This window comes from Xenopus tropicalis, chromosome 1 (assembly GCF_000004195.4).
Source record: "Xenopus tropicalis strain Nigerian chromosome 1, UCB_Xtro_10.0, whole genome shotgun sequence".
Classification (NCBI taxonomy): domain Eukaryota; kingdom Metazoa; phylum Chordata; class Amphibia; order Anura; family Pipidae; genus Xenopus; species Xenopus tropicalis.
Window position 1 is genome coordinate 112,356,236 of NC_030677.2, and position 27,682 is coordinate 112,383,917.

The following is a 27,682-nucleotide window of genomic DNA, read 5'->3' on the forward strand; positions in this document are numbered from 1 at the left end:
CTTTGGGAGTAAACTAAGAATGGGTATATATTCCATTTAAGGCATAATATGCTCTAGGCATATTATATCTAGCACTACACCACAATAGAGAATTTCTCCACTAACTAAAGCTTTTCAATTTTCTAACTTTTCTATATCAAGGTGGATATTGCAGGGTGTGTTTTCTAACACGAACAATTGTTTTTTCTCCTTTTTTATTCCCTTTCTCTAAATTATGCAATGATCAAATCCCCATAAGCACTAGTCACTTTATTCACATTTCAAAAATATGTTTAAGTAAGAGTAAATGAATTAAGACACACACAGCAGATGGTTATTTGAAATTATTTATTGAAATCACATATTTAAAAGCACGTGTTAACCTGAAGCACAGTTGACACTTTTTTAAGGATTTAAATTAGCGGTTTTGAGTGTGTGAACACTGCAGTTAAATTGTAATCATGTGGTAATTTGGAGTTAATTGATCTGGCATATAGGAGATAATAGTAACCAGCAAAACGGTTGTCTTTTTCTCTTAAACCTATTTTTATATCCCAAGGAGAGGAACTAAATATAGAAAATTTATTGTTGTTGCTTTTCATTGAATAAATGAATGAAGACTGAAGATTTGTGCATTATTTAAGTAACTTTAAAAGTTCCTACCATTGTACTAGAAACCAAAATTAGATGTATAACTCCATTAGAGCTACATAGCATGTGGTCTCTGAATGGAAACTACATGTTGCTCTGCACATTAAAATATTCACTCAAAAATTTGGCAGTGTAGCCATATAAGTTAGAGGTAAGTGTTCAGTGGCATTTTGACCCACCCCTACATGTAGTAGTGATTGAAATGCTCTGTTTGTATTAGCTATGAGTTTCGTTAAAATTGTTATTAGCTGAGGAAATGACAAATTACAAAAAACACTAAATAAACACAGGCCATTTGCCCTAGTATAAGTCTTGGATTTGCATTCTGTAGTACCCACACAAGTACACAGAAATAGTTTTCTTTCCGGGTGATGTTTATTAATGATATAATTTTAGGACCTGCAAAATGATTTAGACCGGGAGACCTCCACCCTTCAAGAACTGGAAGCACAAAAGCAAGACGCCCAGGACAGGCTGGATGAAATGGACCAACAAAAAGCAAAATTGAAGGATATGTTAAATGACGTCCGACAAAAGTGCCAAGAGGAAGGGCAAATGGTAAAACTCAAATACAAGCTGCAACAAAATCTCATCTCATTTCTCACTTAGCAGGCCATATTTTAATACAATAGCCAAATGTTTGTATGTAAGCACTCTTTTTTTGAAAAAAAAAAAAAATAAAAAAATAAAACATTGACTTCACACTGGTATTTTAGCTGAACAACATGGCATGATTAACATGTATTTCATGAACTTGCATTTCCCCTCTACCTCGAAACCTGTCTGCACTGCTACTCACTGGCTGCAAACATTAAAAAATAAAAAAATTCCTGGCTTGTATTATTATAATCTCTGATGGATCATATAACCCTTAACTAGCTGCCCAATTTTCCTTGAATATGTGAGAATACCACACTCCTTCCTCTAAACATTGTTGTTTTTTATTTTTGTGTGTACAGTTAGAAAAACACACACACACACACACAGCTGTAATATCTGTGTATGAGTTCTAAGCTCCTCGTGGAGCTGTTCACTGTTCATAAACCTGTTTGGTTTATAACACTGACTAGCCACTGATAAACAAATATTTTGTGTATTTGTATGGAATGTCTCGATGATGGAATGTATTTTTTTTCTTTTTTGTAAGAAAAAACAATTAGTTACTAATTAGTTAAATGGAAAAAAATCTTTATTGTATTTTCTATTTAATTCAGATTTCCTCACTGAAGATCCAAATCCAGTCCCAAGAGTCAGATGTTAAAGCACAGGAAGAAGAACTTAACAGAGCAAAATCGGAACTAAACCGACTCCAGCAGGAGGAGACTCAGTTGGAACAAAGTATTCAGGCAGGCAGGGTTCAGTTAGAAACAATAATAAAGTCATTGAAATCCACGCAGGAAGAAATAAATCAGGTACTACATTACTGCACATTTGCTTCTTTGCCAGAATTTTGCATTTTTGCTGAGTGTGATGCTAAAATGTCACATATAATTAAATTTACTGTCTAATGCATTGTTTTTTTATCTTCTTAAGCTGATTTGAAAAAGCATGGCATTTTATAATGATTGCTTTTTGCTGCTGCAGTTCGTGCAGACAAACTGCTAGGGCATAATTATATTTAAAAGCCAGTGAACAGATTTAGTTCCAGATTTTAGTCTAGTCCAGCATCAATATGACTTGGTAAAAAGAGGGTACATACGTAAAAAGGGTTTTTCTATTAAGCATAGACTGACATACCAGTAATTCCTCTTCTGTGTATTTATAATTTGGTGCTTATATGGAATAGCATATGTGGGGAAGTCCTACTCAATTCTTATGGGATTCACAAGCTGTAGTTATAATACTTTGTATGGAAAGTATACCTTAAAGGACATGTAAACCCCACACACAAAAATGTAATCATTGAACTGCCTCTTTGAAATCTTTTAATACCTGCCACTCTCGTTGTCCAGAGGTTAGTAAGGCTGCAACATTCTCCTGTAACCCACTCAGCCCCCCCTCGGCAATTTGCTTTGACTACTGGCTTGTGGGCATGCTCAGTTGTTCTCAGATTACTAAACCCACCTTCCAGCCTAGCAGCCAGTGAAGAGATGGCATTGATGGTTCCCATAGAAACTCAGCTCTAGCTGTCTGCTTCAGTTTTTTTCTTCTGAGCTCAGCTCAAACAGAGCAGAACTTTTTGTCCCTGGGGAGGAACACAGTAGATAATTGATAAAATGTATTCCTAATTTATTATTTTTAATAAAGACTCAAAGAGCAATAATATCTTAGCTGTTTATATATCCTTTTGTTTTCTTTGTATTGTGTTTTGTAGGCTCGAAGTAAATTATCGCAACTGCAGGAGAGCCAGCAAGAACTAAATCAAAATAGTGATCAATATAATGATGCTTTGAATGGAGACCATGGAAGCAGCATGAACAACCTGTCTGACACAGAGTCATTTTCCTCGAGAGAGAGAACTGACCATTCTTCAACAATTGTGAGCAACAGTGGTTTTTAAAAAATGAAGAATCCTTATTCAGAATGACTAGAGCAATTATGAGAACATAGAATAAAAATGTATACTGTAAGTTTACAGAGAAGAACCAGAGGTCATCTAACACACAGTTATACCAGGAATAATTTCTAAAATCATAAAAAATTATATTTAGATAATAATGTTCACAGCTTTGTAGTGTCTAATGGTCATTATAATTCCTGAAAAAATGACAAAAAGGATATCTTAATCTTAAAAGGAATAGAAAAGTGATTTTAAGTAAGTGAAGTTTTCCTTCCCGCAGGAGGACCCATTCAAAAACAAGTCCCATCTGTTCAGCAATAACAACCAAGACATTTATTCAGACCCATTCCAGACAGAAGACCCCTTCACATCTGATCCCTTTAAGGGAGCAGACCCTTTTAAAAGCAGTAAGTGAAAAGCAAGAATTATAAAGGTGTTTGCAGTGTTAGCAACTACACCTGCATAACTTTTCTATTTTTCATTGAAATTATGAACTGAGATCCAATTATACTAGTGGCTTTTGTCCTTCAGACCCCTTTGGAGATGACCCATTTAAGGAGAGTGATCCTTTTCATGCCCCAACATCAGAGGACCCATTCCAGAAGCCAGCTAAAGGAGACCCATTTTCTGCTGACCCCTTCACTAAGAACAGTGTCCATTCGATGACCCTACCCCTAAAGGTGAGATATGGTTGTACAGCAAATTACACTGTACAAACTTTAACTAGTATTGATTGTCTTGTGAGTAAACTGTAATACTGGGATGTTGACCTTGTTTATTTAATTTTATGTCCTAAAACATTATTATTGGTATCCTTTATATAGCATTAGAAGTAAGAAATGTAAGTTTAAAAGGTGGGTACATGGCTTACAAAGATTTTAATCTAGAATTTAATTAGGGACAGCAAATAGATGTTATTAAATTATATCCCCAATTTGGGTGGTAATTGCTGCATTAAAAAGCTGGCACTTGAGTGAAAGTAGGAAAGATGCTTTTATTTAGCAGAATTGCCTAACCCAACTTTTTTTTGTGTGTGCTGCTGCACGCTTAATCACACACACTTAATCATGGTTGGGTGTTTTATAAATGTATGTCTCTAAAGAACACAAAAATAAAAGGAGGAGTTAAAGTAAGTAGTTATGGGGTAAAAGTTCATGCAGCTGTGGAGCTATTATAATTTCTCATTCTCCATTATTTAAAAAATCACAAATAAAGCTATTCTGATCATTTTGAGTAAACCACTTAACCTCATGCATTGTGTTTTGTTATGGTCTCCAGTGCTTGCAGCTTAAAAATATTAGCTGTCCTTCTGGATAGATTATGCTGATGCACTGTTTTGTTAACTAATATTTGTTCTCAAAATATCATTCTTTTTGTAGTTATGCAACAAATAAGGGTCATGCTAAATTATAAATCTATCATTTGATATTATTAACAAAAAAGAAGAAAAAGAAACCAGTCAAGCATCGCACTCAGGCATGGTTATTAATATAAACATATTATTAGCATATTAATAACACATATTAATATAAATCTCGATCGTACAGGTTTGTCTTTTCCCTCAGATCGGGGACTATATCGGCTTGTTGATGTGGTCCCTGAACCGACAGCACCTATGCCCACCATTTTAATTTGATAGTTTGGCCCAGGGGCCAAAAGATCAAATTAGTCCAATATCACCCACCCGTAGGTGGGCATATCGGGAGAGGATCCACTCTCTTAGCAACCTCACTGAACGAGTGGATCTTACAGTGTGTGGCCACCTTTAGGCATAGCAGCAGGCAACTACTTTCATGTTCCATTCAGCACTCACTTACACCCTCCCTCCTCACAATCTATTTGAGTGGCCAGTGTATGGGCATGCGCATCCTTGCCTTAATAAGTTCCCCATGATGGCACCTGCTAGCTTACTGTGATTGTGTAATTCCAAGAATGAAGGAAACAAGATGTATAATATATATATATATATATATATATATATATATATATATATATATATATATATATATATATATATATATATATATATATATATATATATATATATATATATATATATACTGGAACAAGGACAGCACTCCTATGATTTAAAGAATTGTGAGCAAAATGTAAAAATAGGTTTATTACTCAATAAGCCTTTCTATTTTTACATTTTGCTCACAATTCTTTAAATCCTTGGAATGCTGTCCTTGCTCCAGTGCATTTTTTTTGGTACTAGCACCCAGGTTTTGTTGCTGCAAATGCTGTGCACCCTATGGACTAACGAAGAGATCCGCACTCAAAGGACTTCTTGAGTCTTCTCATTAAACACCATATTAATTCTAGAAGTCCTTTGAGTGCGGATCTCTTTGTTGCTGTATATACACTGCTCAAAAAAATAAAGGGAACTCAAAAATAAGACATCCTAGATCTGAATGAATGAAATATTCTTATTAAATACTTAGTTCTTTACATAGTTGAATGTGCTGACCACAAAATCACACAAAAATGATCAATGGAAATCAAATTTATCAACCCATGGAGGTCTGGATTTGGAGTCACACTCAAAATGAAAGTGGAAAAAAACACTACAGGCTGATCCAACTTTGATGTAATGTCCCTAAAACAAGTCAGAATGAGGCTCAGTAGTGTGTGTGGCCTCCACGTGCCTGTATGACCTCCCTACAATGCCTGGGCATTCTGATGAGGTGGCGGATGGTCTCTTGAGGGATCTCCTCCCAGACCTGGACTAAAGCATCCACCAACTCCTGGACAGTCTGTGGTGCAACGTGGCGTTGGTGGATGGAGTGAGACATGATGTCCCAGATGTGCTCAGTTGTATTCAGGTCTGGGGAACTGGCGGGCCAGTCCATAGCATCAATGCCTTCGTCTTGGAGAAACTGCTGACACACTCCAGCCACATGAGGTCTAGCATTGTCTTGCATTAGGAGGAACCCAGGGCCAACCGTACCAGCATATGGTCTCACAAGGGGTCTGAGGATCTCATCTCGGTACCTAATGGTAGTCAGTCTACCTCTGGCGAGCACATGGAGGTCTGTGCGGCCCCCCAAAGAAATGCCACCCCACACCATTACTGACCCACTGCCGAACCGGTCATGCTGGAGGATGTTGCAGGCAGCAGAACGTTCTCCGCGGCGTCTCCAGACTCTGTCACGTTTGTCACGTGCTCAGTGTGAACCTGCTTTCAGCTGTGAAGAGCACAGGGCGCAAGTGGCAAATTTGCCAATCTTGGTGTTCTCTGGCAAATGCCAAACGTCCTGCACGGTGTTGGGCTGTAAGCACAACCCCCGCCTGTGGATGTCGAACCCTCATACCACCCTCATGGAGTCTGTTTCTGACCGTCTGAGCAGACACATGCACATTTATGGCCCGCTGGAGGTCATTTTGCAGGGCTCTGGCAGTGCTCCTCCTCTTCCTCCTTGCACAAAGGCGGAGGTAGCGGTCCTGCTGCTGGGTTGTTGCCCTCCTACGGGCTTCTTCATGTCTCCTGATGTACTGGCCTGTCTCTGGACACTACGCTGACAGATACAGCAAACCTTCTTACCACAACTCGCATTGATGTGCTATCCTGGATGAGCTGCACTACCTGGGCCATTTGTGTGGGTGCATGCCCAGGCCTTGTAGGGAGGTTATACAGGCACGTGGAGGCCACACACAGTACTGAGCCTCATTTTGACTTGTTTTAAGGACATTAAATCAAAGTTGGATCAGCCTGTAGTGTTTTTTTCCACTTTCATTTTGAGTGTGACTCCAAATCCATACCTCCATGGGTTTGATAAATTTGATTACCATTGATAATTTTTGTGTGATTTTGTTGTCAGCACATTCAGCTATGTAAAGAATGAAAGTATTTAATAAGAATATCTCATTCATTCAGATCTAGGATGTCTTATTTTTGTGTTCCCTTTATTTTTTTGAGCAGTGTGTGTATGTATATATATATATAACATTGTGTAAGCTAACATCACTGGTAATGTTGCTGATAGCAACCAATCAACAATTAGAATTAAACAGTCACCTACGAGGTAGAAAACAATATTTTTTATTGAATTTTTTAATATTTATAGAGAAAAATGCTTATATACATTACATTTGAGGCACCTGTATATGAGATAACACCATACAATGACTATGGAAACGCTTCTGATGAGATGAATACAACAATGTGGGGCATTTTACACCCAAAATGGAAAAGAAAAATGCAGAAATTACAAACAAGTAACTAAACTAAGAAGAAGAAAACATAATATTTCTACCAAATATCAGTCCATGTCCAGCTAGTCAGTTTGATTGCAAAATGTCACCAATGCGATTAAAGAAGCTTTGGCCTGTAGATGGCAGCAAACTCCTCCTGAAAAAAAGTCTATTATTATTAATAGTATTAAAAATTCCCAAAATTAGCTTGTATAATATTCCATGAAACCAGATACAATTAGGAACCTGTGAACTTTATTTTGGACATGAGATATAGTGGTCTCGAGAGACATATTATAGTCTTTTATGGACCTATGCTATAGATGGGGTTTCAGTTATTTACCATTTTGCAGCTGTTGTTATATGTGCTGCAGTTAAGATGTGGTTGACAAATTTTTGTGAAGTAGCTGAGAGTTCCTCTAGCGGTTTAACAATCAAAAAAGTCAGTGGGTCTTTAGGTACATCTAAACATGTAACCTTCATGATTATTCTATGAACTTTGTCCCAAAAAGGGATTATATGGGGGCAGAAAAGTCCAGAAAAGGTGGTACAAGGAGCCAGGATCTGGGCATCCTCTCCAGCAGGAGATATGAAACTCGGGGAATTCCTTGTATCTTTTATAATAAACGTGGGCTGTATTTTGCTGCAATTTGTCAGCATTTTTCATATGCCCACACATCCATACCAAGTACTAAAGACACAAGTTCAAATCGCAGTGCCCAGTTTTGTGTATGTGTATATATCCATCTCACTACTCCAGTGGATATATAAGGCTCAATCCATAGCACTCTCGTGTCAACAGGCCCTGCCATTTAATTCCATAACCAGGCAGTTACAGATTACTTGAGATTACAGATTACTTGAGATATCGGGACACCACCGGCATGTGTTACATCCCGCCACCTGGGACTTTCTCAAGGTGCAAAGGAACCCCATCACTCCTGCAGACATCACGCGGTCATGTGCTCCTTGAGAAAGTGATGGGGCATAACACGTCAACAATGTCACTTTTATGTGATTGCCTTTAAATATGTATTTATGTCACTGGCACTAGTTGCAGTAAATCCTGTTATTGGGCAAGATTTTAAACATTAAAGACCATGCCTGAGTTAAATTTTTGAACTGGGTTATTCTTATTTTTTTGGCTATCTATTAAATAGTAAATAAAGTACCCCCTATTGCAAAATATAGGGATTGTATAAGTCACCAAGGAGTTCCATGACCATATAAAGGCACGAGCCCCCCCCCCCCCATTTAAAAGAAAAAAAAATGAACATTTTATAAATGCATTCTTCAGTGCAAGATTTTTCTAAGGAGTTGTGTTGTTTACCCAACTAAGGTTTTTGGGAGTGCTGCAGATAGACTTTGACTTTGGATGTAGGGCTGAATGTTTTAGGGGTGACTGGAAAGAACAACATTTGTGCCTCCTGTCTCGTACGTATAGTACACTTCCCCTGTTGAAAAAAATAACTACATTTTGAAAGACTGCTGACCTGATCACCCAAAAGACCTCACAAAAAATCTGTTAAAAAAACTTAAGCTGCAGTAATTGGAATTAAAAAATGTTATAGTATCCAGTGTTTATTAAGACATTTACGAGAGAATATCAGTCATTCTCTCAAAACAGAAAATGCAATTAACTAGCTTCTTCCTTTGCCTTCCTCCCTCTCTCCATGTCAAGGCTACTGTTTGGCACGTGGAAAGGCATATCCTATAAATACAATTTATCCATTCACGTGGTGAGGAAATGCATGAGATCTAAGCTCTGCTTCTAAGCACAGACTGCTTTTTTTCATAAAAACATTTTTTACATAATTTTTCATAAATTGGTTAATAATAAGGTAATATATTACACCTGCAGCATTAGGTGAAAATGTTAAGTAATATTTCTTTGCGTTGTAGATGTAGCGAACTCCCTAGACTTTTTTCTTTTCTTTTTCTTTTTTTCATGTCTTCAGCTTTGAAAATTAGATTATGACATGCTTGTAGTTTTTATAGAAAATTTAGTAACATATTTTTCTACCACTAGATGTCAGTGTGACTTAACACATAAAAGCTATATTTCTTCATTTTTATACTGCAGTAAAGAATGTCATCATTTGTAATATTACATATATACAACATATATCCACCTCTTGATCACACTGCTCTGATGTTCAGAAAATGTTGGTATCCCTGGAAAGAGCTAGCAAGTGTGAGAGAGAATTAAGTCCTTTAAAACAGGAATTCTCCATATAGTGACATGCATTATAATGCAGTTTTATTTTGTTTTCTCTGTTTGATTTATGTCCTGTTTTATGCAACAACCCAGACTATTTGGTTACCGTGTTCCCTATGCCTAGAAACCATACCTTTGCTAGCACATCAAAATGAATTAATATAAGAGTGGACCTGATCATAATGAAAAGCAATAAAAATAAAGCCACACAGTTAACTCCCTGGAATCATCGAATCTGCCATCCAGAATGCATTTTCAAGGGGAACTATTGTGACTTCAGTTTTTCAGTTATTTATGATGCAAATCTAAGACATTTTTTTTTTTCATAGATTATCCTTTTATTGTTTTAAACAACATACATAAAAACAAAAACAACAAGAAAAAAAACAAAAAGCAGAGAAAAAGAAATAAAAATAGGGAGGGAGGTTATATTTTATTGCATTTTATGTCAAGGAGCCTTGTCCACCTAGGCCTGCCTCCCACCATGGGCTCCAAATTTTCTCAAATTTCTTTTTGGAACCTCTTGCTAGCAAAGTAAGTTTAATGAGGGGCAAAACTTGATTTACCAGGGTAATCCAGTTTTGAACTGTAGGAGGTTCAGGTCCCATCCAAGCCATTGCAATAATTTTCCTTGCGTAGTATAGGAGTGTTCTATATCTGGTTTTAGCATGGTTGGTAGTTATTAATTCATCCAGGATTCCCAGTATACACACCTGGGGTGTCAATTTTGGGGAATTCTAGTTTGTCTGCTAGGACACATATAACCTCAGACCAAAATTTGGCTACATGCGGGCACGACCAGGCAATGTGTAAGAAATTTGCCTCCTCCATTCCACATCTATGGTATCGTGCATCGGGGTTGCGTCCCATGGACCTCAGTCGTATAGGCGTGAGATAAAATTGGTGCAGCCATTTAAATTGGACAAGTTTATCTCTTACTGAAAATAAGTAATAATACCCTCTATCTGTTGCTTCTTCCCAGTCTTCCTCTGTAAGATCTGGGACGTTGGACAACCATTTACGGTGTGCTGTTTTGAATGGGGATGGAGTTGTTTGTAGTAGAGTTTTATACAGTGTCGATGTAGGTTTGGTTAAAGTGGGGGACCAGAGTGCAGTTTCAAACTGTGGTTGGGAGGTTTGTATGTCAACTCCACCAAACTGTGCTTGCAATACCTGCCTAAATTGAAAGTATCGGAATTGGGAGAGAGTGGGTTCTGCAAGTTTCTCTTTAAAGAACTCATATGTTCCCAGTGTAGAGCCATCAAGTGGGTCCTGCAGACGCCTGATCTGTTTGCGCGGCCAGTACAAGAAATCGGGGAGCTTATAGAAATGGGGGAGTCGAGAGTTTGTCCATAAGGGTATATTGGGTGTTAAAGTTGGGGGTTGTTGTGGATACATCTTGAGTGCTAGGTTCCAGGCTGTCCTCGGAGTTGACATTACCGCTGGAAGGTTTTTGTGCTCTGTGGTTGCAAATCTAAGACATTTTTAAAGATCAGTAAAGAATATAGTTTGTTTCCAAGATAAATATGATCCCCTCTGACACACTCCTGTGGGGACTCTATCAGTTCTTTTTCAAATGTTAGCAAATTGTCTGTGGTGTGACAGGTGATCCAAATGATCCATACTGAGTACTTCTCTCAAAAAAATCTTCCACACTTTTTTTTTTGTATTCAAAATGCTTTATTGAAGCACAGTGTTATCAAAGAAAAGGCATTTGTGCTTCCAAGTACAGGGTATAGAGTCTTATTACAGGAAAATCATACCTGTACCACTAAATATGTGATTTATATGTTGACTTGACAATGTGGGCTCATCTATGTAGGTGAGACAACCCAAATGGTCAAGTCACGCATATCTCAACATAAATCCTCCATCAACTTTGGGAACACTAAATTGGCAGATTGAAACATAAGCATTTTAGTTAATGCTACCTACTTCTATAGAACCGGAGACTTATTAACTTATTAACTAAGTAACCATTTAACACAACAGCATTCTAATACATATAGCAGAATTTACTAGCATGTTTTAAAATGCTGAAACAACACACACTGTATGTAGCAGTACATATAAATATAAAATCATGTTAAATGTGTACACTTAGGAACATGAACATAACTATACTTCTTTCTGGAGCACTATACAAGTTGTTTTTGCACCTGCCATTATTGTTCACTCTAGACCCTCAGCCCCCCCTTTTTTTGAATCATCATGCATTTTTCCATTGTAGACTTACTGTTTCAGTTAAAATTATTTCAAAATAAAGAAAAAAGTTACAAACCATAAATACAAATAATGTTGCAGAAAACACACATCCTGCCACCAAGGGTGTATACAACATAAACCACAAGAAATGTTGCCTCTTTTAAAACAGTGTAAGTGTGGTTTTGTTTAAAAGTCTTCAGTGATCAGTAAATAGTCTCCAATATGGCATACCCAATAGATTATGTGTCATTGTTGTAAACAAGTGAGCAGCATACATGATTTTGAGGCTTCAATGATACCAGTATATTAGGCGTTAGCTCATGCTCACAGTTGTTTGTGATTTTAGGTGAGGGTATACATTTGTTTGTGTGCTGTTTACTTATTGCAAACTGATGTTTAACAGTAGAATGTGGAGACACTGGAAGCTAGAGGTCACCCTCAGTTTACAGGATATTATTGGGGTTTGCTTTGATCAAGATTCAGTTACAGTCTTACAGCTTCATGCATACTGTATTATATTTTCTAAGGGCAAGGACACACGGGGTGGATTGTTAGCCTGTGGCTTAGTGCAGGCTGACAATCTACCCCTACACTTAAAGATACGTCTCTTGCCATTAGGAGGAAACTTAGCACGTCTTCAGAAAAACGACTTTATTTCTGGTGGTAATGCATTTCGAGGAGATTAATCGCTTGCAGTAACAGAGATTTAAGAGCAGGCAACTAATCTCCCTGTGGGGCATTCGCCTCAAGATGGCACGGGCAGATTTCAGCATGTATGGGCACTTCTGACAGGACTACCCAACCAATATCTGGCCTGAAATTGGCCACATCTTGATCGATCGGGCAGGTTTGATTTTCCCATTGGATTGGGAACCACATCTGCTCATTGATACACTCCTCGGTCAGAGAGCCCATATATCCACTGTCTAATTGCCCACCATAGGATGGCATATCAGGTCCTTGTCACCTTAAGAGAACAGCTTTCCATAGCAAGTCTTGGCAGCCAAAGATCATTTTTGGCATTTCATTATCTACACCAAAATGCTGACTAGTTTGCTTTGTTAGGATTATTTTCTAATGTTTAATCTGTCTTGATAAAACTAATTTAAAAGTTTGTGGGAATAAAATTGATATTTTAAAACATTTTAAATTCAAGATTTCTTTGGGCAAATTGAAATAAAGATTTTATATTTATAAATTTATTTATATAAACTTTTCTTTTTCTCTTTTTATAGTCTGATCCATTTGAGAGCAGCGATCCTTTCATCTCTTCCACACTGCCAAAGAAAAAAACAGGTTAGTATTAAAGTTTCACAGTTTGTCAGCTGTAGAATTACCTGCCAGGAAAATAACTTTGGCTTACCTAAGTTTTCCTCTGGTCACAAGAGTGAACAAAGCATGACCCTGTGAAAAGCAATATGGAGGTTAGCTTTTCTACAGTGTTATTATTTATAAATAGAGCATGGAATTTAAAGATTATGAAGTATTAGTATATTTTGTTTTGAAGTCTTTTGGACCTTCCTTCATTTTCACAACATATGCTTCAGGGCATCAGAGCAGTCCCTGATCGTTGACAAAGTCAGGTAGGCTTCCTGGAGCTTATAATGGCCCAGGAACAATGAGGGTTAATTGAGTCAACCCCACAGCATGTAGGGTAGTTGTCCATTTTAGGAGGAATAGGTTTGTTTTGCCCATTTTGTGAAATTTTATCAAGTGATGAATGATGCCTTTATTGTAAAATGAGAACGTCACTGCTACTTGGAAAAGATGAAGCCTTATCTTTGATAGGGATCAATTTAGCCAAGACTTACAGCAATGACTTAGCATCTGGGAACTGTGTGGAAGAAAGTGTTGTTAAGTGCTGTGTAACTTGTTGGCAACTATGGAACTAAGTATATAAATATGTACTGTAATTGCTTTAGATATAAATGTATCCATATGCATTTTGCCATTTTAATTTCAGATCCATTTGGGACTCTGGACCCATTTGGGAGCAGCGCATTCAGCAGCAATGAAAGTTTTGCCGATTTTAGTCACATGTCCAAGGTAATATAATCAAGGTTGTTTCTGCACTCTGGTATTTAGACAATTCTGCAATTCTTTATGTTCCTTGCCACTAGGAGGCTCAAGAAAAAAAAACATAAATTAAAAAAATTGTAACAAAACTCAAAATGTTTTTTTTCTCCAACCACGTTTTTTATTCTCAAACACTAGTATATTTTAGGAACGGTATACCATCTTTTTCAACACTGGTTTAATGAAGGGCTTGTGCTGAACATTTTTTTTTTACCTATCTATGGTTTTTGTTATTTATTGCTCTAAACAGGGCAAAATTTGAAAATAAAACTAAAGCCCCATCCTACTTTCTGATCCCAAGGAGTAAAGTCAAACCAGCTGTCCACTGAGACGCCTTTATATGATGAGCTGCTCTTTAGGGTGATGGAACATGGTAAGGTTCGTTGCCTGTGGTTAAATCCTCACTACCGCAGGCAACAATGACTTGCCGTAGCATTAAAATTAAGTTCACCTATTACTCCCTTCCCTGTGTTCCACCTTAGTCGCAGGAAATTGCCTCCCTTTACATTTTCCCTTAATTAGGCCAGATTACTGCAAGTACTAGGTTTTACTTCCACTGATCCTAATGTTATACTATGGCAATTCATTTTGGGGGGATTTTGTCACACAGTGCTACTTGTAGCCAGCTACTTGTTACGACTACAAAAAGCCAGAAAATACCCTTCCATAGGCAGTACTAAGATTTGCTAAAACACATGAGACAGTTATCAGTTTTGTCTGTTTTTGTAGCTGCGTGAAGAAATACAATTTAGGTGCTTTCAAACATGGATTATCAATACGCTTCACTTCTATTCAAGTGCCAAATGGAGTGCTTCATATAAGTTAATAAGCGTTCATCAAATACTTTGCATGCACCGAACCAGTCGCTTGAAAAAGTAAAACTTTATTTCACATCATCAAGTCTGACTCGTTCTGTGTATGAAAACACGTAATCATGTGTCTATGATGATGTGTTTTCATACATGAAACGCATCAGACTTTTTTTTTTTTTTTAACCTCAATCAGGTTCCTGTGGAGTACGCCCCTTATCTATTTGTGCCTATTTTGTAGCTATGACAAGTAGGTGGCTACAAGTAGCTCCATGTATCATTGACTTGAAAAGATAAATCTTACCTTGTGCTGTAGCTAGGGTAAGGGTGGGGTTTATTAGGCTTAATGTCCATAGGCTAATGTCCCATGGAGAGATTTAGTCGGCTGCAATACATCTCTGATTTAATCACGGGCGACTCATCTCCCTGTGGGACATTACCCTTAATAGAGTTCAAGTTTTCCATAAATATTCTCCAGTATATTTGTGATTGTGGTTTCCTCATATAGTGGAAAAACTCACTCGATTATTGATAGACCTGCCCCTAGATGTCAGTGTAAGCAAAGTGAGCTTTATGACACCCACACAAATTGAAACCCCCAGCTCGCTGCTATCTTTTCCCACCACTTCAAAGCCACGTGTGAAGGGTAAGATAAACAGATGTGTGGTTTTATTCCATGTTGACATTTTTACTTAAAGATACGTTTTATTGCTATATATTTTCTTACTGCATTTAATGTTGTCTAAAAGTGCATTATGCCTTGAAATAAAATGGCTTCTTCTCTACAGACATTTAGTGTATATCGCTAATTTGTTGGATAGACCACAGTATGTCTCCTGTATAACTTCTGCTAGGATACCTTCTCATTAATCTATTACATTTTTGCCTGTTAACATTTCCTATAAATGTACAGATTTTTCTATTTTTTTTTTTTTTAACAGAAGAATACTCCTTAAAATTTTGATTAAGATGCTTAGGTTTTAAGACCAGGGGGCCATCTTGTTTTACCACTTTCCTTTTCAAAACTCAACAAACACTGTTTGTTTTTGTACATCATGTACTATAAAGTAATTAACACTTTAGTCCTTTAGTTCCTTTTTTACAGGATTGTCACGTTCAAGGCATTGTAATAAATAGGTACAGGTACAGGACCTGTTATCCTGAATGCTCAGGACCTGGGGTTTTTCCAGTTAAGAGATCTTTCTGTAATTTGGATCACCAAGTCTGCTGATTCATCATTGAAACATTTATTAAACCCAATAGGATTATTTTGAATTGTTTGTTTTTGTACAGCCTGTACTATAAAACATTTTAGTCCATAAGTTCCTTTTTTACAAGATTGTCATGCTCAAGGCTTTATATTAAGTTGGTATTCTGAATACGTTTTTGCTTTGTTTGCACATTTTTGATAAGATGCATATTTCTACTACATGGCATGCCTCTTTATTATCTGCGGTTATGAAACCCAGAAATAAATGCTTTAAAACACAATACTCAAAAGCAGCAACGGACCTTTAACTGTTGCCACTGTGTGCAAAACAGAATTGATTCTTAGATGAAATCATGTTGTGGAGGAAACAACAGCTCTCCCTTTTACTGTCTCTTGCACATCAAAGGGAATTTTACACTAGCTGCACAACTACAAAGTATCACCCTAAAAATCTTATCGCTTTGCTTGCAAAACAAGCTGTATGCTGTAACAGTTGTAAAAGTACTCATTGAACTTAATTCCAAAGCATAGCTTTGAGGACTCATCACAGCATGTTTTTGTTAGAAAGTTATAAGTACTTGTGCAAAAATATTTTATTGCTCAACCCCACTAGATACAATTTTTTGACAAACATTGAATGACATAAATTAACTCTTGTTATTTTTATAATTCCACAACTATCCAGCAGATACTTTGGCACCTACTGCAATCTTATCAGTATTTATTTATGATGAGATATCACTAGATAACACAGTTCTGCTGCTGAAACATATTCGTAATTTTTACCACCTTGAGTACCATAAAATATATCTTAGATGGCTTTACACGTTGCGATCCGCTCGTTTGGTGAGGTCACCAAAAAAACCATCCATCTCCTGATATGCCCAGTTAAGGTGGGTGATATCAGGCTAATTCGATTGTTTGACCCTAGGACCAAATGATTAAATTAAAACAGTAGACCTAGGCACCGTTGGACCAAGGACCACATCAGTAGACAGATGCGGTCCCTGATCCGACAAAACATCAAACCTGGCCAATTTTAAGCAAGTTGTTGGTTGGGTTTATCTGTCAGGGATGGCCATACATGGGCAGATAAATTGCCAAATCAGTCTAAAACAGTGCTGTCCAACTGGCGACCCCCCTCTGTGTGGCCCCCCACCTGTCTGGCTGCTTTGATGGCTTACCTTTGAGTAAGCATTAAATGGTATCCGTACTGAGATTAACTGGCCTCCTGCATGGTTCTCACCTCAGATTCAGGCTGTAATCCCTCTGTATTGTTTAAAAATGTAATCCCCTGTGTTGTTCACACCTTTTAATCTCTGCATTGTTCATCCCCTGCAGTGTTCACACCTCAGGCTCAGGCTGTAATCACTCCCATTGTTCACTTCTTCACACCTCAGACATAGGTACTGTAGGCAGAGTATGGCACATACAGCCAACATAGGGCAGGTAGAGTATGGCACACACAGGCAGCATAGGTCAGGGAGGGTATGGCACACACAGGAAGGGTAGGGCAGGCAGAGTATGGCACACACAGTCAGTATAGGGCAGGCAGAGTATGGCACACACAGGCAGGGTAGGGCAGGCAGAGTATGGCACACACAGGCAGGGTAGGGCAGGCAGAGTATGGCACACAGAGGCAGCATAGAGAAGGCAGAGTATGGCACACACAGGCAGGGTAGGACAGGCAGAGTATGGCACACACAGACAGCATAGGGCAGGCAGAGTGCTGCCTGTGTGTGCCATACTCTGCTTGCCCTATGCTGCTTGTGGGAGGTGAACCTGGCAGGGGTTTGTTGTGGGAGTTTGTTAGCAGTTGGAAATAGCCATTAAATGGTCCCTAAGGTGTGTAATTATGTACTGGGGGTTGCTCTGCTATCCACAGGAGAGGAGGAGGCATATGGAATTTAAGGGTATATCTTAATATGACATAATTCTTTCACATATGAATGATGGTTGATATCCCCACAGTAAGGACCAAGCATTTGGGATTTTGCTGTGCTACCACCATTGTGATAAAATAGGTGTGGTTTGAAGTGGGTGTGGTTTAAAAAAGGGGAGTGGTCAAAACTGGCTTCCATTAGCGGCCCTCCACCATGTATGCTAGAGAAATTCCGGCCCTCGGCACCGTAGAAGTTGGACAGCACTGGTCTAAAAGACTTGAATTGGCAGCCGAAATATGCTTGTTTATGGCAGTAGCTTTAAGGCCCCCATACACGGGCCGATTATAGCTGCCGATATCGGTCCCTTGGACCGATTCAGCAGCTTATCGGCCTGCGTAGGGGCAGAACCGAGGGGCCTGGTCGACCGATATCTGGCCTGAAATTGGCCAGATTTCGATCGACCAGGTTAGAACCGACTGCCCCATTGCCGCGTGTAGAATTCGATCGTTTGACCCCAGGGCCAAACAATCGAATTCGCCTACATGCCTCCCCGATATCGCCCACCCGTAGGTGGGGATATCGGGTGAAGACCTGCTCGCTTGGTGACATCGCCAAACGAGCGGATCTGCCCGTGTATGGCCAACTTTAGGCTACTGCCTCACAGGGCATTTTTTTTTTTGCCTACTTATAAGTTTAGGCTGAGAAACAGCCCCTCCGCTCTGATCTGCTTTATGGTGTATCTGCACCAAGTGGCACATGCATTGGCCTGGACAGGGTCTGGGTACAGTCACACCGAGCAGATTACAGCTCAAAACCGTACACTCAAATTTTTATGTTGCTGAAATCCACTCCATGTGTCTGCACCCAGGCCAACAAAGTATATTGGGGTACAGACACACTACAAAGCAGATTGGAGCGGTGGGGCAGAACTTGGCCTGTGCTTATACAGATGCTGGGAAAAGCCCACATGTGGCAGTACCCCTTTGGTGCAAAGGACCCTTTCTGTAGTAAAATGCCTTTTCTGTTTTTAATTCATTTCTTAATTAGGACATCCACTAGATGCTTCATGTGGCTATAATGTGTGACATGTTTTCTATGATAAGTTATACTGTGGTCAACCATCTTAGAGGCAATTTGCTGTTTTCAAAAGAAAAGAAAGTGGGGCTTCAATGCAGATATTACATAAGGACCTCACATTTGCTAGATCTTTAATAATATTTCTTGTGCAGCCCCTCTGATACGTGATCCTGCAAGACTGCAGTTCTCATTAATAACCAATATACTGCTTAAAAAATGTATTTCAAGGCAGAAATATGTTAGAGTTTGGAAATGTTCTTCTTTGCACACACAGTGCATTAGAGGCTTCTGCGACAATAGAATGTATTTACAAACAGAAACAAAATGTAAATACATATACTTTTCCTGTTTAGTATTAGTAGCCACAGCTATCTTTAAATTCAGCATTTACTGCTAGTTAGTCCATTTGTAGATGTGTTTTATTTCCTTGAGAACTGTTGAAAACTCTGCCCAAAATAGGTTTAGTAAAACTTGTACACAGCTCAGTAGCTTTTTCTTGTGAGAACTTTCTCATCGCTGGTAGCATAACCACACTTACATTGCATTGCTGATTGCAGTGATAAATGTAATAGGACATGTTCTGAGTGCCCTAAATTGTTATGTGAAGCCTTTTGTAAACAGGGTTGATTTTGAGAAAATGGGAGTCACAAAATACAAGCTTTCCTTCATAGTCACATTTCCTCTCTGTTAGCACAGTAGGAAATTAGATTAATAGCTAAAAGAAATATAATAAACAATAATAAAAATAAATATAATGTACCTACAAATCTTACTTACAAAGCAGAGTAAGAAGGCTTGTTGACTAAAATCACAAGAACAGAACCAGGCAGACACATGTTTCTTTCTATAATCACTAGGGGTTGCCAATTAATTAAGGACCACCAAGTGACTGATTGCTAACCTGCTACCATTCTTAAAGAACATGCTGGTCTAGTGGCCTATACAGCATTTTCCCAGGCATTCCCTGTCCGTCCTGGGCATTTTCCCAGAATAGAACTTCTTTTCCAGTTTTTTATTTTGCATGTGATCAGCTTCAGTAGGTGCATAGTTTGCGTGGAACAGAGTAGAAGGTTGTGGCCGTGTGCTTTCTGTAAAGTACACTGGAGAGAAGCACTGGCATGGTGAAGCAGGTTGGTAATTAATTAAAATCACTGTAGGGTGCCTAACAAATTTAATTTAATTCTCTTTTAACACCAGAGTTCCCTTTGATTTAGTATGAAGAATACTGAATTTGTTTAGTAACTAATGTACCATAGACCACATTACAGGTGTATAGCGCCATGTTTTATGGCTGCAGTGCATATTACATACTGCAAATCTTTGCATGTGAGAACTGCCCTGCCACATTTGACTGCCACATGAGGGATCAGCAGGCTAAAAAGCAGATGCATCCTTACTTGCATGTTATTATGGTGCCACAAGAAATAGCCCTCCGAGGCACAAGGCATAATCAAGAGCCCTGTGCTTAAGACTCAAAACAGGAGTTAAAGGAGAAGGAAAGTCATTTTGGCATTTTACTTCCTGTAGATTCACCACATTAGTCCTACCTGGAACACTATATTTATTCTGCCGAAAGCGTTACCATACCTGAGTAAAGAGCCCTAGAAGCTTTCTCTGTTTGCTTAAGATTGCAGCTGCAATTTTAGCATGGTCTTCATAGCTTCCTGCTTGTAGCTTAGCTGTTTTAACTCAGATTACACATTCCTAAGGGTGAGGGGGGGGGTTGCATATCATGGGAGGGGGAGCAGGAGAGAGGAGAGAACTACCTGAACTGGCCCCATGAATGAAGGATTTTTCTGAGAGGAAGTCAGATTCCCTAAGAACATGTTTACAAAAAAGGAGACAAGAAATCCTGTATTTCTTTTGATAGAGCGCAGCTTTTCTGTGAGTGCTTATGGCTGTATTTACATAGACCATTCTGAAAAAACTTACGTAGTTTTTACCTTTCCTTCTCCTTTAAGTGCTGGGTCCCATGCACCTCTGAGAACTGCATTTTGCACCCTGCAGTAGATGTGACAACAAACTTATGATTGATGTTCTGTTGTTCTGTTATGTAATGTGGGTGGTCAGATTTCACAGATTCCCCAAATCAGCTGGTTACAAGTAAAGTTTGGAAACACCTCAAGACCCTGACTTGCATACCTTTCCCCTACCCCCCCATCCCAATCCCCCCCCACCCTTCCCCCTCCCCATAAAGAATGACTCGCAAGACTTATACATGATTTACATTTGTACCATTTATTGATGTACTTATAAAAAACTCCACTTACCATGAAAATGTTATGTAACTTGTCGTTCTCAATAAAAAAGTTAAAAGTTAAAAATAAAATAAAAAAAAAAAAAGTTTGGAAACACCTGTCATTATGGTGTAGGTCAACCATCCATCCATATGCACTGATAAAGCAGACTACACTCTGAAGCCCCTTATCTGTTACAGCTACATCCAGAGGGATTCCTAAGGGTAAAGACACAGATAAAGACAAGTGGGTGGATCTTCTCCTGATATGTATACCTACATGTTGGTGATATCGGCCCGAACCATCGAATTAAATTGGCAAGCATAGATGCCATCTGTTTAGGGATCGCATCAACAAGCCAATGTGGTCCCTGATCAGACGGAATAATCAAACATACCTGATTGAGATCTGGCCAATTTCAGGCCAGACATCACTCAGGGAGGCCCATACACGTATCGGTATTGGTCTAAGAGATCGGTATCGATAGCTGAAATTGGCCCGTGTATGGCCACCTTTAGGCAAATGGGCCATTTTAGATGTGCTCCTTAACTAATTAGGGTAAAGACATATGGAGCTACAAGTAGCAGCTACTTGTCATGGCTACAAAAATAGACAATGCTGATCATTTACTGATAATTGTCTCTAGATGTGTTTTAGCAGAGGCAATTCTCAGTATTGTCCGTGGAAGGGTATTTTCTGGCATTTAGTAGCTGTGACAAGTAGCTGCTTACTAGTAGCTCCATATGTTTTTACCCTAATTAGTTAAGGAGCGCATCTAAAATGGCCCATTTGCCTAAAGGTGGCCATACACTTAAAAAGTGCTGATAAGTTAATGTAATGTAGTTCAGAATCCCTGAATATATAAATGTGACATTGGACACACATTGATGTGTTGTTGCTTAATATGAAAAGGAATCTGTTTTCTTTGACGTTTATATTAGGTATATTATCTTGAGATTGCAAGTTTTAAGGCAAAATGCACACATGTAATTTCTGATGAATTAACTTTTGTGATAGTTTTATAACAGAAGAAAATAGAATGAATATGTTACTGGCGGTTTAAGACTTATAGTAATAAAGAATAATCAGTCTTTTTGAGTGATGCATAAAAAAACATGTGTTGCCACCCCCTTATGTCTCCTACCGGTTTTTCTCTGCTTTCCAACGTTCAGGTGCTTGAAAAAAGCAATACACAGAGGAAACCGCTTCACTTTCAGAACCCTCTCTGATGTATGAACAGGTACCAACGGTTACAGGATGCTTATTAAAGACAGTTAAAACAGTTTCAATATAGTAAAATTACAATAACAATCAGATACAGCCAGATATAGAAACTAGAGTCACTAAGATCCGTAAAATACACGTCCAAATTTTGTCTTGCACATAAGGAAACTAACACCCTGGGCGCTTTCTGAAGCCCCAAAACGACCCCTTTTGCCTCTCATTCCTCTTTTGAAAGATGAAATGCTTTACAGAACCAGCACTGAAATTTTAGCCTGACAACACTCAATACAGCATCATTAGGCTTTAGCCATTGTTTTAAAGCTTTTTATGAAGGTGTTCCACATAATTGCCTACACTTGTTATAATTGTAAACACCATAAGAACATATTCAGAACTGGCCTTAAGTTTCTGCTGAGAAACTTTGCAGATGAGATTTACCAAGCATTTTCCCAGACTACTTTCTAACCAAGAATTGATGTCCATTGTTGGCCCATGCTAATATTTCTATTATGTCTGCACTCCTAAGGATTTAGTATTATCTGCGAGTTAATACTGTGAGTGATTTTTGCGGTGTAAGGGCCGTGGCAGACGGGGAGATTAGAAATCTCCCTTTTCGCAGGCGACTAATCTCCCCAATATGCCATCCCACCGGCTTGAATGTAAATCGCCGGTGGGATGGCATATGCAGCTTAACAATTTCTCGAAATCACGAAAGTTGCCTTAAGAGGAAACTTCTGTGATTTTGGGAAATCGTAGCGCCACATATGCCATCTCACCGGGATTTACATTCAAGCTGGTGGGATGGCATATCGGGGAAATTAGTCGCCCGCGCCACGGCCCTAAATGACAGGGAGGTTCCATTTGATCTCTCCTTATACAGATATACAGTGGCTTGCAAAAGTATTCGGCCCCCTTGAACTTTTCCGCATTTTGTCACATTACAGCCACAAACATGAATCAATTTTATTGGAATTCCATGTGAAAGACCAATACAAAGTGGTGTACACGTGAGAAGTGGAACGAAAATCATACATGATTCCAAACATTTTTTACAAATAAATAACTGCAAAGTGGGGGGTGCGTAATTATTCATCCCCCTGAGTCAATACTTTGTAGAACCACCTTTTGCTGCAATTACAGCTGCCAGTCTTTTAGGGTTTGTCTCTACCAGCTTTGCACATCTAGAGACTGAAATCCTTGCCCATTCTTCTTTGCAAAACAGCTCCAGCTCAGTCAGATTAGATGGACAGCGTTTGTGAACAGCAGTTTTCAGATCTTGCCACAGATTCTCGATTGGATTTAGATATGGACTTTGACTGGGCCATTCTAACACATGGATATGTTTTGTTTTAAACCATTCCATTGTTGCCCTGGCTTTATGTGTAGGGTCGTTGTCCGGCTGGAAGGTGAACCTCCGCCCCAGTCTCAAGTCTTTTGCAGAGGTTTTCTTCCAAGATTGCCCTGTATTTGGCTCGATCCATCTTCCCATCAACTCTGACCAGCTTCCCTGTCCCTGCTGAAGAGAAGCCCCCCCAGAGCATGATGCTGCCACCACCATATTTGACAGTGGGGATGGTGTGTTCAGAGTGATGTGCAGTGTTAGTTTTCCGCCACACTTAGCGTTTTGCATTTTGGCCAAAAAGTTCCATTTTGGTCTCATCTGACCAGAGCACCTTCTTCCACATGTTTGCTGTGTCCCCCACATGGCTTGTGGCAAACTGCAAACGGGACTTCTTATGGTTTTCTGTTAACAATGGCTTTCTTCTTGCCACTCTTCCATAAAGGCAAACTTTGTGCAGTGCACGACTAATAGTTGTCCTATGGACAGATTCCCCCACCTGAGCTGTAGATCTCTGCAGCTTGTCCAGAGTCACCATGGGCCTCTTGGCTGCAGTACAACCTTTTCAGGGAGAAGGGAATTCCATCACTGCACAGTAATCCAACAACCTTTTTTCACCTTAGTGCAATAGTTCACCTGTAGGGCTGAAATTTTCGGCAAGCGGAAAAACGCTTGCCGAAAATTCAGCCCTACGCCTGCTACTTGTGCCCGCACCCGAATGAATGGGATACGCTCGGGTGCAGGCACATGTAGCCGATATACGCATGAAAACGCGAGACTTTGCATTCTCTCGCGTTTTCGTGTGTATATCGGCTACATGTGCCTGCACCCAAGCGTATCCCATTCATTCGGGTGCAGGCACAAGTAGCAGGCGTAGGGCATCAGCCTTAGTATGTTTACTTGGTGATACTCACTATGTTTTAATTTGGTCTTTATATTAAATTGTTTTGGTTTTTCAACTATATTGATTTTTTTTTACAGCTTTCCAGTTTGCCAATGTAGCAGCTCTCTTGTTGCTGGAGTTCTATTTATTCATTTATAAATAGGACCCATTTAACCAGTGATTTGAATGAGAGACTGAAATATTGAATAGGAGATTACTTTAATAAAAAGATAGGCTACAATTTAAAACATTTTATTACCTAACAGAGAAATAGATTTTCTTGTGTATTTTCTGAAAACAAATGAAATGGAAAAATTGTGTTTAGAAGGTGAACAACCCCTTTATTGGTGGGAGAGAACAAGTGTGGGATATATCATCTAGAATGCTTGTACCTTGTACCTATTTTTCTATGTTCGGTTTCTTTTCATAATTTGGATCACCATAAGCTGTCATTTAAAACATTAAATAAACCTAATAAGATTGATTGCCACCCATATGGATTAGTTGGGTATCAAGTACAAAGTACTGTTTTATTAATTCAGAGAAAAAGTAAATAATTTTTAGTAATTTGAATTATTGAAATAAAATATACTCTGAGGATGGCCTCCCTGTAATTTGAAGCTTTTTGGATAATGGGTTTTCTGATAAGAGATCCAATACTAGTATATTAAAGGTACACCATTTGTTACAGTTTTATGATATGTGCTCTTACTGCATTATAATCAAAGACAAAAAACTTTTAAATTTTTTTTTTTTTTGTCAAAATCTAGTAATGTCCATTTAACTTTTATACCATTTTTGTAACCAGTATCCATCGTGTTTTTAGCAGCACCAAGCACCAGATCCCTTTTCTGCTACCTTCCCTGGTACTGGATTTTCTGACGACCCCTTCAAAAGCAAACACGACACTCCAGCATTGCCTCCTAAGAGGAGTGTACCCCCAAGGCCAAAACCCCCAAGTGGTAAGTTCCCATAAAGTCTATCCTTTATTGGCTGATCTTAGAGACCAAATCTAGCCTTTTCTGTAATTCTAACCTATATATCCTGCTAGTTATATAGTTTTTCATTTACAGTTAATTCACAATATGTTTTGGCTTAGATAGAGCAAGCTTTCCTTAAGCATCTCTCATACATGACCACACTTTTTGTTTCACAGTAATCATGTTTGTTATCAACACTAGAAACCTGAATAAGACTGCTACCATCTCAAGGTTTCTGTAAGTTTTAAAGACTAAAGGTGGCAGATTTAAGCTGCCGATTTGGACCCTTCAGACTATGTTAGTAGCTTATCTGCCTGTGTATGGGGCCCCTCCGACGGGTCTTTCCTGACTGATATCTGGCTAAAATAGTCCATATGAGGGGAAAAAACTGACCTCGCCAAACAAGCAAATCTTATAACATATGGCCGGCTTTACTCTGAGAAATTATGGGAAATTTTACTCTGCAGCAATAAGTTACCACTAAATGCAAAAATTTACTTAGGCATTTTGTTCCATTTTATTTGTTTTCTTTTTTTTAACCTAATATATTCTCTTGCCTTCTCCCCACTCCCAATGTACATGCTTGTTTCCAGCTATTTGGGCCCTTAAGTCTGCAGCTTATCTGCCTGTGTATTGGCCCTTTTTGAGACCATTTTAATTAGCTCTCTGGCCAAAAAGCTGATTTAAAAATTCCAATGGGATGAGGACTCGGGGGATTCTGAGCCCGGCACTGCCCTGTGTATAGCTGCTTTTAAACTGTACTTTACAGATAAGTGTTAGTGGTCCTTAGAAAGAAAGTGTGTTTTATGGGTTATCTCTTGTATCTCCAGTTCCCTATATATTCAATACATCAAACCTACCCACCTCCCCTCTCTTGAAATGTAAGTCTCACATTTCTTTTTATTAGAACTATACTTTGCAGAGGAAACCACTTCATTTCAGAACTCTCTGATCTGTGAAATGGTGGCAGCCAGTTACATCCTTGTTGCTTTCAGGGACATTTTTGGGTTGTACAGAGGCACCACCTGTGATTTCTTAGACTCATTTTCCAGATAGTAAAGGCTGTTGTGTTTGCAAACCTACCACTGTAATCTGGTCCTTTCAAAAGGATAAATAAATGCTATTTTTATATGCTGAAATCCAGCTGCAAAAAAGTTGTTCTTTTTCAGCTGACATTGTTCAGAAAATTGATCGGGCAGCTTTGAAAATTTTCATCTCAAGAAATTTGCCCATTGTCCTATTGTTTGCAGGACCAAGCAGGTAGTACTTTTAAACAATCATTTCAGGATAAGCTTGGTCCTACCATAACTAAAAGATCTTTTACATACATTTTTCAAAGCAGTCATGAAGAGGCTGCATATTTTTTAACTGATGTATAATGCAGAGTTGCTTGAAATTGTTTACTTTTCAAAAAGTTCAAGTTGTGTTTGGGTGGAGTTCCGCTTTATTCAGGGAGGATATTACACTAATGACAAGACATCATTTCAAAGGAAACAGGCCTTTTTTTTTTGTTTTTGTTTTTTACAAGTTTGCTTTCTGGAGTAATAAATTTGCAGATGGAAGAAATGCGTTTCTTTATGGCATGAATGCATATCTCCATAGTGGCTATTACTGCTGTGTAGTGCTGTAAGTTGCAGCCACACAATTGACCTTGTTTGTGGGAGGGAATTGCAGTCGGTGGCTTGTGGTGTGGAACAAAAGCAGAAGTGGGAGAATCTGAAAAGGGATTGGTAATCCTTAAATAAAAAAACACACACCAGATTTCTTCTAGCTTTAGGGTTGTGACACACGGGGAGGTTAGTCGTGCCGCGACAAATCCCATCGGCTAGAATGTAAGCAATACCATCCCACCAACTAGAATGTAAATCGCCTATGGCCGCAATTTGCCAAAGTTGCCTTGATAGATGATCTATGGTTTCCTATATTTTACTTCAGTATAATGATAGTTTTGCCACATAGGATAATCCAAGCAATGATAAAAATCACATGTAGAAGAACAAAAGAGTCTATGGTTGATTTTAAGTCTAGGGGACTTGAAACATTAAAGCTGCCTGTGAGCTTCTGGGGCAGAGTGGGTAGTAGAGAAGGATTTTCATATAAAAATAATTAAAACATGCCCTGCTGTACTGTAGATTTAGCTGCAAGTATCCTCCATATAGGCACGGGTTTCTGTGTGCCTATATCATAAATACAGCCCTGCATATTCTGAAATTTGTT

The 27,682-nt window shown here is 38.7% G+C and overlaps 1 protein-coding gene across 5 annotated transcripts in view; it reads left to right on the top strand.

Moving 5' to 3' along the window:
* eps15l1 (epidermal growth factor receptor pathway substrate 15-like 1) overlaps positions 1–27,682 on the top strand; it is a 90,144-nt gene that overhangs the window by 31,541 nt on the left and 30,921 nt on the right. For 3 of the 5 annotated variants that reach the window (XM_012956850.3, XM_012956864.3, NM_001128041.1), the window contains 8 exon segments: positions 1,027–1,188; positions 1,845–2,042; positions 2,945–3,109; positions 3,411–3,537; positions 3,662–3,810; positions 12,983–13,043; positions 13,711–13,793; positions 25,312–25,447. In XM_012956850.3, the coding sequence (XP_012812304.1) occupies positions 1,027–1,188; positions 1,845–2,042; positions 2,945–3,109; positions 3,411–3,537; positions 3,662–3,810; positions 12,983–13,043; positions 13,711–13,793; positions 25,312–25,447 (1,081 nt within the window). 5 annotated transcript variants of the gene reach the window in all.